This window comes from Halichoeres trimaculatus, unplaced genomic scaffold, assembly GCF_033239565.1.
Source record: "Halichoeres trimaculatus isolate MK-OKI-2021-1 unplaced genomic scaffold, fHalTri1.1 fHalTri1_scaffold_7, whole genome shotgun sequence".
NCBI classification, from domain to species: Eukaryota; Metazoa; Chordata; class Actinopteri; order Labriformes; family Labridae; genus Halichoeres; species Halichoeres trimaculatus.
This window is the reverse complement of record NW_027437185.1, coordinates 11614952-11626309: the sequence shown is the minus strand read 5'-3', so window position 1 is coordinate 11626309 and position 11358 is coordinate 11614952. Positions and strand designations below refer to the sequence as shown.

General features: G+C 39.5%; 1 protein-coding gene across 1 annotated transcript in view; it reads right to left on the bottom strand.

Moving 5' to 3' along the window:
• Positions 1–1121: 1121 nt before the first annotated feature.
• The window catches only part of pigg (phosphatidylinositol glycan anchor biosynthesis class G (EMM blood group)), a 32684-nt gene continuing 22447 nt past the window's right edge, over positions 1122–11358 (bottom strand). The window contains exons 11-13 of the mRNA XM_074674643.1: positions 10628–10937; positions 5640–5803; positions 1122–2801 (exon numbers count right to left, since the gene is read on the bottom strand). Of these exons, the coding sequence (XP_074530744.1) occupies positions 2579–2801; positions 5640–5803; positions 10628–10937 (697 nt within the window). The 3' untranslated portion in view covers positions 1122–2578. The remainder of the gene's footprint in view (positions 2802–5639; positions 5804–10627; positions 10938–11358) is intronic.

Sequence of the window (11358 nt, the reverse complement as noted above, 5' to 3'; positions counted from 1 at the left end):
CAGACGTTAACTGACCAAACCACCGTTAGCATTAGCTTAACTGCTAACAGTAGCTTTTCCTACGCATCCTGTTGCATTCCTGACGGATGTCTGTTAAAGTCAGAGGTTGTCGGACTGTTTGCTCTTATTTACTGTACTCACGATTCATGACACAGCTTTCAGTGTCCCGTCAGGAACTGCTAAACAAGACAGTAAACAAATGTACATTCAGCCGTTGCTCAATAAATCATTCAGGCCTTGTACTGGAAAAAGAAAACAGAGTCTGAGTCTTCTACACTCCGTGTCCAAGTTGAGGCACAGGTTCGGGCTCAAGTCCTGGGTCCTGGTTTCGAGTACACCAGCAGTGTTTTATTGATAACAGAGGTGGCCACAACCCAACAAATAAACCACTGAAAGCTTTTGCTTTTAATTTTTAATGCTCAGCTGCAATAAAGTAGTGTTGCAGTGCACACTGGAGACTGCAACCTTTTTTTATGACACACATTAAAAAACATCAAAACATGCGAGTGCAGAACCTGCAGAACATCTCAGGAGGTTTATTCGCTACCATCACTCTTAATGCTAAAACTTTTTTTTATTTTAATATAAACTGAGTCAATTAAACGGAGAGTTGCTTACAATAAAGTGTGCTCCAAGAAGGCGAGTGCAGCAACATGATTCTCCTGTTTTGTTTCCACAACCTACAGCCAGATAACTTACAGTGGTACTGAAGGAAGCAGGGGAGGTTGAGAAGAAATCTAGAAAATTATGAATTTCATGAACAAAATGTAAGTTCAGAAAAAATGCAAAAGTAAAACTATTGTGCTGCTCTTTGTGACTCTAACTTGAAGCACTGTTGTCTCACTCCTGAGTGAATGTGTAAAGATTTAGAGACTTGTTTTCTTTGCTCTATGAAAGCTTTTAACCTTGGAGGCCGGCCTGAGCGTCTGTTTTGGTGTTGCAGGCCAAACAGTAAATCTTACCCAGGACAGATAGCTTGTCTCCGAAGGTATCACTCTTGATGTATAATACGAGTTGTGATCCAGGATGTGTTGACAGTCTTTGTTGTACTCTGTGCAATACTTTTTCCTTTGCAAAGGCCGATATGAAATATAAAAAAAGACAACACTCTGTTTTTGGACTCTTTATTTCAAACACAAGCTGCAAGTAGAGTTATGCGAGTGAAAGTTTCTGGCCTTTGTGAATCTTCAAAAGGTACTATTTCTTTTCTCACGTCGACCACACAGATGCCATTTCTTATGCAGATGGATAAGACTTCAGCTCGAGACTGCTGCAAGGTACAGACCCAGACGTATGAGACTGTTCTGCTTTTTCAGACCTTCGAGATGTCAAAGCGTCTTCTGTATTCAGCTCTCTTGTGCATACTGTCAGCTATTTGCAAGATCAGCCGTCTTCCTGCAAAGGGGGAGGCTTCAGTGACCGCGTACTCGTTTAAAAAGCCCCAGCAGATGAAGTCTGTCGCCGCTCTACACAGTCTGCATGTGATATTAAAAAAATGTGTCCCTGTATTAAGTGACAGAACAGACAGTCTGAAGTTTGCGTGTCAAGACTGAGACACATTTATAGAAACCTGTTGGAATCACACTTTAAACTCCCCTCGAGCTTGAATCTAATTTGCAAAATCTTACAAATCATCAGCTTTTTCCATCTGTCCCCACTTTCTAAAAACAGTCTAGGAAAATCTGCAATAAGAAAATAAGCTTTTTGGCCACCAGTCTAAAAAAAGACAGTAGTGTTACTGAACCTGTTGGCAGGTACGACTTCACTTTATCGAGGTCAGAGACATCACACAGTTTAGTTGGATCAGCTACAGCAAGATCAGTGCACTACTAAAACGTCTGAAACAACATCCATGCTTTGGTTTGGTTTAATGTCCAAATGAGCCCTGACTGTATGACAGTGAGCTTTAATTAACAACACCGTGAAACTAACACAGATTAATGGAATTCATTCATTGTCATATCAGCTGTGCTTTCCCACTGTGACATGTCAAAATATGTCCTGTGAAAAAGAGCAACAGATTTTTCTTGGCCTGACTTCAGCTCCCACTTTAATCAAAGAGAATCATTAAAAACACCAGGAAGTGTTTCCTCAATGTGTCACCAGAGGCTCTGTAGGAGTCAAAGATCACTACTTTACATTCTCCTTGAAAAAAACTCATTTTACTTCTCGTGTAACATAAACACAGCCCCACATAGACAGAGCAAAGTCAGTGCTGAAGCAGCATGAGCTTCCTGTTTGTCAGCTCCTGAGGTAATATAAAGCGTGTTAAAAAGTCTCTCCCTCTCAAAGAACTTCTTCGAACCATTTCACATTTATTCACCAGAAAAAAAACTTTCTATGGAAGTCAAATATTTAAATAGATAGCATAGAAATCTAGAAGTGCATTCTTAAAATTTGGGAAACTGAATGCAAGGAGTGCAAGATGAGGACGGTTCAAAGCCTTTGTCACGTCGTCAACAGGTTTGGAAAATGGTTGGTCAGGGTAGGTGTATTGCTCGTATCAGTCTGGTCCCATCAGTGTCAAAAATGAATCCAAACCCTTGGACATTAGGAGATTTCCTGAGTCTTTGGATCCTCATGACCTGCTGGAAGTGTGGCTGTGGTCCATGGTGTTGAAGAAGAGGCACACTCCTGCAGTGAGCAGGAGGTGCATGGACTCGTACAGTAGTTTGGGGGAAAAGACGCTCCATATGAAGAGATGGTACCTCAAAGCAGTTATGAGCACGATGTAGGCAGCAGCTGGCACAGACCTGAGCAGAGCTAAGCAGTAGCAGCCGTGGCCAACTGCAACCGGACTCCTACGGAAAGAAGAAAGACTCATCAGAGAGGAGGAAGACACAGAGACAGAGAAAGAGCAGACATCTCTGAGCTGTGGATGAGAAAAACTTCCAGTAACGTAACTTTAAGAGTGAAGTGCAGGGCTGTCAAACTCAATCTGATCTCATGGAGGCTGGTCCAAATTAACAGTCAAATCAAAGCATAAAAACCTTCAAGTAACAAACATTTAAGTTTTCCCCTTTGATCAGGAGCAAAAAAGTCACTCATTCACTGACAATGTTCAAATTTATCTTTTTTTTTCTGAAAACATAAACATCCTCTTCATCTTTTCCTAAGGAGAATAAGTGCAACTTCAACAATACTCTGCCTTGGTTTATCATCATAGCATGTGCATTTCAGCTTTCAGATCAGAGTGTGTCTGCAAAGCCACAAAACACTTCACTGGAACAGAACAATGAAGTGTTTTATGTTCAAAAACAACTTTTCAGGATCCCCAAATTATTTCAGATTCATATTGATTTTGATATCTGTGTAGTGTCCTGACCACCTGACCTGACACACCATCAATGTAAAACTACAGGCCAAAAGTTTTCTTGCTTAGACTTTTGAAGTAACCTCCTCTGGCTTTAACAGCAGTATGGCATATATGAGGTATTTGTTCCACAAGTTTTAAGGTATGTGCAGGGAATTGCATCCCAGGCTTTCTTTAGTTCATCAATCAGAGACTGCTGATTTGTGGGGCATGCTTTTCTGACTGATCGATCCAATTCATCCCACACAAGCTGAGTTGGAGCCTAAGGGGCCAAACCATCTTTTGAAGAACACCTTCCTCTTCTTTTTTTTTGTCTGGGTAACCCTGACAGAGTTTGGCAGAATGCTTAGAATCATTATCTTGCTGCAAAACAAACTTTCAACCCACAAGTCTTAGTCCAAATGAAACTGCAAGATGCTGGAAGATGGAGTGGTAGAGTTCCTTCTTCACAATACCCTTTTCTTAAAAAAAAAAAACAAAACTCTTACTCTATCACCTGCAAATCATCCTCATATCACGGCACAACTACCTCCTTGCCATATTGTGGGTGTTGCACAATGTGCTTCAAGACGTTTACCAGTTTGTCTGCAGACATAGACTCTGTGTTTTGAACCAAGTACTTCAGACTTGCTTTCAGTGATCCAGAGAGCTTGTTTCCTGTCGTCATAGGTCCAATTTTTGTGACCTTTCACCCAGTCATCTCTCTTTTTCTTGTTCTGTAGACAAAGTAGTGTTTTTTTTTTGCAGAAACACAACCCTTCAGACCAGCATTTCTCAAACATCTTTTCACAGTTCTCAGAGTTTGGGGTTTTGACCCATTTGATGGGTTTTTCGCCTTTCTCTCTTACTGGTGAAAATAATATGTTTATCATAACAAATTTCAGTTTCTTCTGGTCTCTTAAGAGCGCAGTAAACTCATTTCTGGACACCATTAGATGATTTGCAATTTCTCTTTCAGTGTGTCCTTCCTTCCTAAATGTACAAATCTGTACTCTTGTTTCTTTAATTAGTTGCATTGGTAGTTTGTCGGAGATTTGAACACAACTGAGATTTATTGGGATTTCTGTATGCAGACTCAAAAGCCAAAGAGTTAAAGTAAATAATGAAAACTGTGATATTACTTTTTTCTGTCACTTTTGCACTGAAGTTTTGACTCTTGCAAATCTTCTCTGCCCTAAAACTAAGCCCTTCTCTTCTTTTGTTGACATTTATTCAGCAATGGTCTGGTAACATCAATGTATACCTGGAGGTACATTGAGGAAAATGGTGCCTATTAACAAAAGTCTGATCATGCAGTAAATATATCCCCAAAAAATAGAAGTTGCTTCCAAACTTTTGTCTTGTAGTGTATATAAAATTATTCAAAGGGTCTGAGAGGAGAATGTGTTTTAATCAGTTTTTACTGCTGCATGTGGGCTGGAATGAACATTATCACAAACAAATTAGCCTCTGTGTTAGCCTTTAGCTTTAGCTGTATCACTCTCCTGTTTATCTTTCTTCTGCTCTTCTGTCCCTTTTCTGTCTGACAGTTTTGCTTCTGTGTCCACCATCACTAGAAAATTAATCACAGAAATTGTTTCCAGCAGAGGAAAACACAGATCTATCCTCTCACTACTAAACTTTGTTAGCGGGCGTGGTGTCATAAAGACTTTAACGTGTTGTAAATCAATCTCGTCCTACTCAATCAAACCCAATCAGGAAGCTGAGAAGTAGCATTAGGAATAACCTATGTTTGCCCTGATGATTTTATTTTAAAGTGTGGATTATCATCAGGCATGTATCTAGAAGGGAGACTTTTTTAAGATTACTTTGAAACTCTTCAGATCTTTTTTTTTTTAAGTTGTGGCAGTGCAAAGAGGTTCCAGTTACCTGGAAGGCTGGACTGGATTCTGTGGTGGGCTGGTTTTGCAGAGTGGACTGTATGTAGGCCTGGTTTAGTTCTTCCTTCATGACTACATTCTGACATTTGTAAGATTTTAAATAACATATTTTACAGAGTTTAAATCTGATATAATATCATCCAAAAGAAGTATAGATGATTGGTACATCTCAGTGAAGAAGTTAGAGACCTTGTTGTGTGGAGCCAAATCAAGGGAAGAGTCACATTCAGCAGTAACAGAGATAAGAAAAGAAGGTGACCCGACAAGAGGTCAATGGTGCAGGAAGAAGTTTAATTAGAGAGTTAATTAAGGGGACACACACGCAGATTTATGTTGGCTTCATTATAAAGACATTTACACTGCAGTAATAATTCACTCATTTTTCACTTGAGCACTTTGATACTGTGACTAAGAAGTTAGATCATATCTATCGGTCCGTCACTCACCTCTCCCTCTCTGAGCTGAGGTAGCAGACAAGATGACAGGCCCACAGCAGGGGCCCTGCGTACGTGTTGAGGGCCGTTAGGAAGATAGCTGGGGCCTCGATGTAACTCTCCAATCCAACAAACCCCACAGAAATGTCGATGGTGGCGATGTTGTTGGAATTACCCTGCAGGAGCACAAGAAGATCGTTTATTAGTGTCGTGAAGGCCGAGGAATTAGTCACCCGGTAAATAGACTAAAAAGTAAGCAGAGAGATCTATGGGTAAAGCTTTGTGAACATCGGGGAGCTCTTAAGAACTTGTGTTTTGTTTTACACTCCTTACTGCGGCTTTTGGCAACCTCTCAGCAGCCCTTTGATTTGTGCTCAAGGCAACAGCAGATTAAAAAACAGACCCTCTTGTTGTTTCGACCTTTACTCAAAACTGTGAGGATGATCCATCAGATATGTTTTACCTCTACACACACACACACAACAGTGACAACGATGGCTCTGCTGTGTAGCTAATAACTCTACTAACTCACCCACTCACTCACTGGTAACCTTTTTTTAACAAAGTTGGTTTTAGGGCTGGTTTGGAGGCAGAAAAAACACCAAAAAACTTTGGTGAAGCAGGAAAGAAAGCCAGAAAATACAACAGAAAGTCTTTCACTTTGTGCTGTGTTCTCTGTTTTTATGAGGGTCCCTCTGCAACTGTCAAGCCCTCAGGCAGATCAGGATCATCATCCCACATTACATCTCCTGCAGGAGGATTTAACGACTGCAGCAGACGTTACATTAACAGCTGTCTGTCTCTGCCCTGTGAAATTAAGAAATGGGTGAAATTACAGAAAACTTGCAGATCCAAGCACAAAACACAAATCAAGTGTCACTGAAACATCAGATTCATTAATCATTGGGTGAAAACACTCAGGGGGGGTTGGATTTTTGTGACTTTGATAAAACACTCTGAATTATTTTCACAGCCTTGTTAAATGTTTTTGAATGTACAACAGTCTGTGCTCTCAGAGACTGTCATAATTACTCAAAGAAAGTGTCTGTGTCTTTAAATACTCTGCCACAGATAACGCAAACTCTCTGCAGACTGTCCATAATGCTTGGAAGCTTGTAGCATGGAAAGGGAGCAGTTTTACCAAAATGAGTTCAAAATGGATCATTCAAATACATTCAAACACCCATGAGCTCATTTCTTAATTTTTAACAGAAGCTAGTGAAAAGAAAACAAAAGTGAAACATTCCAACTAGATTTTACCATTCTACAACTTTTCTGTTAAATGTGGGGCCAGGCCATTAATCAAAAAAATAATCAAAACCGACATTCAGAGCTTCCTACCTATGTCAAACTGCCACGTTGATTATTTTTGTTTTTCCTCCCTTGTTATTCTCTCCCTACTAATACACCATCCCCTTAAAATACACCACTGGTTGTGTAGTTACACAATGAGCAGCCAAGTGTCGCAAAGCTGCCAGAAAACCAGCCCAAGAAGTCACCACATGTCCCAACCAACCACACACAGTACGTTTACATGCAGATAAAGAAATTGGACCAAGTCAGCACGAGGTCAGACTATCAAGGTGCATGTAAACAGTTTAGTCAGACCAAGAAAAGACTGAGCATAGCTTGATTGTTAAGCGTAGATCATATGAACGTATCAGACTGAAGTTGGTTCAGCAGGACTCGGCAGGACTAAGAACAGAAACGCCATGGAGGAAAACCCAAACGCTGAGCCGAGAGCACAACGTGAGCAGCTTTTACCCCCAAAAAATCCCATGTTAGTTGTTTGGAAAAATGTTTGCTACAGTGACCAAAAAGTAGTGAAGTACTTTTAACATGAGGAGAAAGTTATTTTCTACATTAATGCCACAAAATTATTTATTTTGCTTACAAGAAATACATGTTGCTTTTTTTTAAATTATTATTATTTTCTCCTCTTTTAGGATTTTTTTCCCCACAAAACATTTCCATTCTAATTGATTTGTGTTTTCAATTCCATTGTATAAATTAATAACCCTTAATTGTTCATCTTTGCCTGTTCATTTCAGTTACTTGTTCCAAAATTGAAAAAAATATTACAGAATGAAATGAGTTCAGAGTGAAAGTGAGACGATTGTGTTTTAACTGAAATCAAGGTGAAAGGTTCAGTGAATCGTGATTTTGATTTTGCCATAACCGCCCAGCCCTAGCTGACTGTTATACAAGCTGATGGTGATGATAATACCACAAGGAGGGAGTGACGATGAATATCTGAACCAAACACCGCACTTACACAAAGAGACCTCCAGAGACAGCCTAACAGGAATCAAGCTCTCCTTGTATGACAGTTGGATAAATCCTCTCAGACAGGGATGTTTAATTACCACCGCTCATGAAAGGATTCTGGAGTAAGAGTTTAGGAGGGAGAGGTTTATCTGTTGATATTAAAACTTCCTTTCTAATCGGGTAGTCTCATTACATTCATTGATTCTTGTTGACATTTAACGGTTTTATGAGCGAGGCATGTTCATCAAAGGCAGATGAGAAGCCGGTCTTTTTGATTTAATTACTCCTCAGGGACAGATATTTTATAAGCCGACGCGAGTGTCATCAACGCTGAACTTCCACATGGCTAACAATTTAATCACCATCGCCACCCTCGGGTCATTACTTGTTGATGAGCTGGAGAATAGAGTGCAGCAAGACAATTTTCACTGATGGAGCTAAGCCGTGTGATTATAGACCTTTGAGTATTTTGAGTCTCAGTAAAGCTGAAGCATGATTAAAACACACCGGCATAAAACAAAAGCTGGTTTCGTGTTTACCTAGAAATTGTTGAAGCACCTTCACCTTAATGCGCTACAGTTAAGGAACCAGAGTTTATGTGGTCAAGACCATGCCTTCATCCACTAGGTGGCGCTACCAAACACACTATTAATGTATTATGTACATATTGTTTAGACCACTGGTTTTTCAAGGGGGGGGGGGCGCTAAGGGGGCCTCAGAAAATTGGAGGAAATGGCAAAATAGGATCTAACTGTTATTTTATTTCATTTGTTTATTTTGTTTTATATCATTTAAAAAAATTCTATAACCAGAACATATAACACTTAAAGTGCCGTATTAATTGGGTTCTCAGGTTTCCAACTGTACCAAACTGTGCTTTGTGTGACAGCTGCAATTCCAGTATGACAATGTCATGACCTGTGTTGACCTGGCAGTTTGCGCATGTTATTAAGCTACCAAATAAAACTAAACTGAACTTTGAGGCTCTTTCAATTTCTAACTACTGGCTACATGTAAAAGGGCAGTATCCCATCTTGGCTGACGGAGCCCTGAAGTGCTTTCTCCCTTTTGCAACAACCCACTTGTGGGAGTTTGGCTTTTGTTTGTTCATAATTTCCCTGCTCTAAACAAATGTAAAAATTATTCAAAAGTGAATATAAGTTAGAAAATACATTCTTAAATTTGACAGTTTATTTTTTTATTTTACATATTTTGATACATTGTCTGTTGATTTCCAAAAGGGGTCCCCAGCCAGAAGCAAAGTTTGGGGGACCTTGGCAAAGTAAAGTTTGGGAACCCCTGGTTTAGACCAGTGGCTCTCAAATGGGGGTACACGTACCCCTGGAGGTACACAAGGGCACTCCAGGGGTTACGCAAGATTCAAAAATGTATATTCAAAAAATAGCAACCAAGCAAAATTCCTTTAACACTTTTTCTCGACTCAATGTTCAAATAAAAGTTTTCAAATTCAATCCTGTGATACCCCCCAGAAATAAGAGTCTCCCTCATACCAGGATAACAGCACAAACAACAGCACTGTGGTTGAAGTGTAGTAGCAACACAGCTGAAAACATGGAGGGATATGCACTAATGAATGTAAAACCAGGACCGGCAAAATTCTGCCAGAACTTGTGAGAATACACTTTAATGGGATTTATGTCCACAAGTTGTATTTTTCCTGCAGGTAGAAATAAGCCAAGAGTAGCATTAAGCCAGCACATCTTCAGTGGCATTTTTATACATATATTTTATAGCAAACCTTTCATTTAAAGTTACATCTTTAGTTATTTTAATTTTAACTGTTATAATTTATTGTGCCTATCCAGTCATAATTTTCAGGGTTAACAACTTTATATTATTTATCGTTGTTAATAAAGTATAATATTTCATAAATCAGACACTAACAGTACAGCGCTGTGTTTTATGTCTTTCATTCCAACCAAAACTGTTTTGTGCTTGTTAGGTTGTACTTGGCAGAAAAAAACACTTCACAGGGGGTATACCACTGAAAAAAGTTAGAGAACCACTGGTTTAGACAACGTGAAATGAGCTTTCATTTCACAAAGAGCATCTTCAGTCTATCTCTGCTCGATCTAACACAACATATGGCACAAAATGAGGATATGGGAGGACTTTGAGGACGTAGTTAACCAAAGGACAGCACAACTTCTGAATCTGCTAAACCTGAGCAAACACAAAAAGAAATTGCGTACCTCTCACAGCAAACATAACAAGTTAAGCATTGCTAGAACTGCAATGCAGTGCAAATGTTGGCACTGTGCTCTGCTGCTGTTTGCATTTATCGGAAACATCCATTGTGCTCTCAATTGGTCGCTTTTCATACAACACATCTCAGTGCATCATACAAAAAATATCAGCCTCTGGGAGTTTGGTTAAAATGTGGAACTGTGTTAAAAAGTGCACATATTCTAGAGAAAGATGAACAAAACTCCACTAAACAGAGAATGTCAGAGAGCAAAGTCTGTTAATATTACTTGGACAACATTAGCATGGCTGATGTAACAACAGAGAAACAAACCAAAATGCTAAACTTTCAGTAACAGGAGACTCTCTGCTCGTACTAGTTTGCCAAGTTGTATCAAAATGTAAAAAATAGGAGATGAATAAATAAATGAATTAATCAGACAACTAGTTATAATAGCTACACTTTATCACTTCTTAACGAATGGCTGTTAATGCTTGTTATCACTGATGTTAGGTTTGTTTCTTACCTGAAAGTAAAAGAAGGCCTGACCGAACCAGTAGTGCATGATGGTGGTTTGGGCTGCGTCGTAGTGGAGCTTCTTCCAGATAAACTGAGCCATGAACGTCTGGATCAGCAGGCAGCAGCAGAGTACGGGTAAGTTGTGAGCACGAAACAACAATGAAACCAACAGAACCAGGCCGCTGTAAATCTCCCACAGTCCTCTGCTCTTCAGCTTGGCGTCTGTAGTGATGATCTGGGAGCGCAGCAGGTCCTTAGTGCCGGAGAAGAGGATGCCCAGAACAAAGACGTAAACAAAGCGAGCCTCCACTGTCCCCCTAAAAAAGAATAATTACACACAGAGTGAGTTTTAAACTTGAATGTTGATCTTTACCCAAACATCTTGTTAATTTTTTTGTGACTGTGAGAAGTGACTTCAAATGTGGAGGTTTTGCTATGGCTGTTGGGAAAAAGTGATTTACTTGCGAAAGAAACAAAAGAACTTTGCATCGAACAACCTTGCATCAATTAAAAAAAAAAAAAATTCTGTTTGAAGAGCTAAGGGCCTAAAAACACAGAAAAATATGATAGCAATAGCTCATATATGATCATATAGAAGACAACAATTGAGGTTATGCTAATGTTGTCAATCGTGAAAACATCATCTTCACACTTTCATAAAATCTCCACAAAACATCCGTCAGACACACTCTCTCCTCGTCTTAGACTAATTTAAAAGAAGCGAACAACAGGATGCAG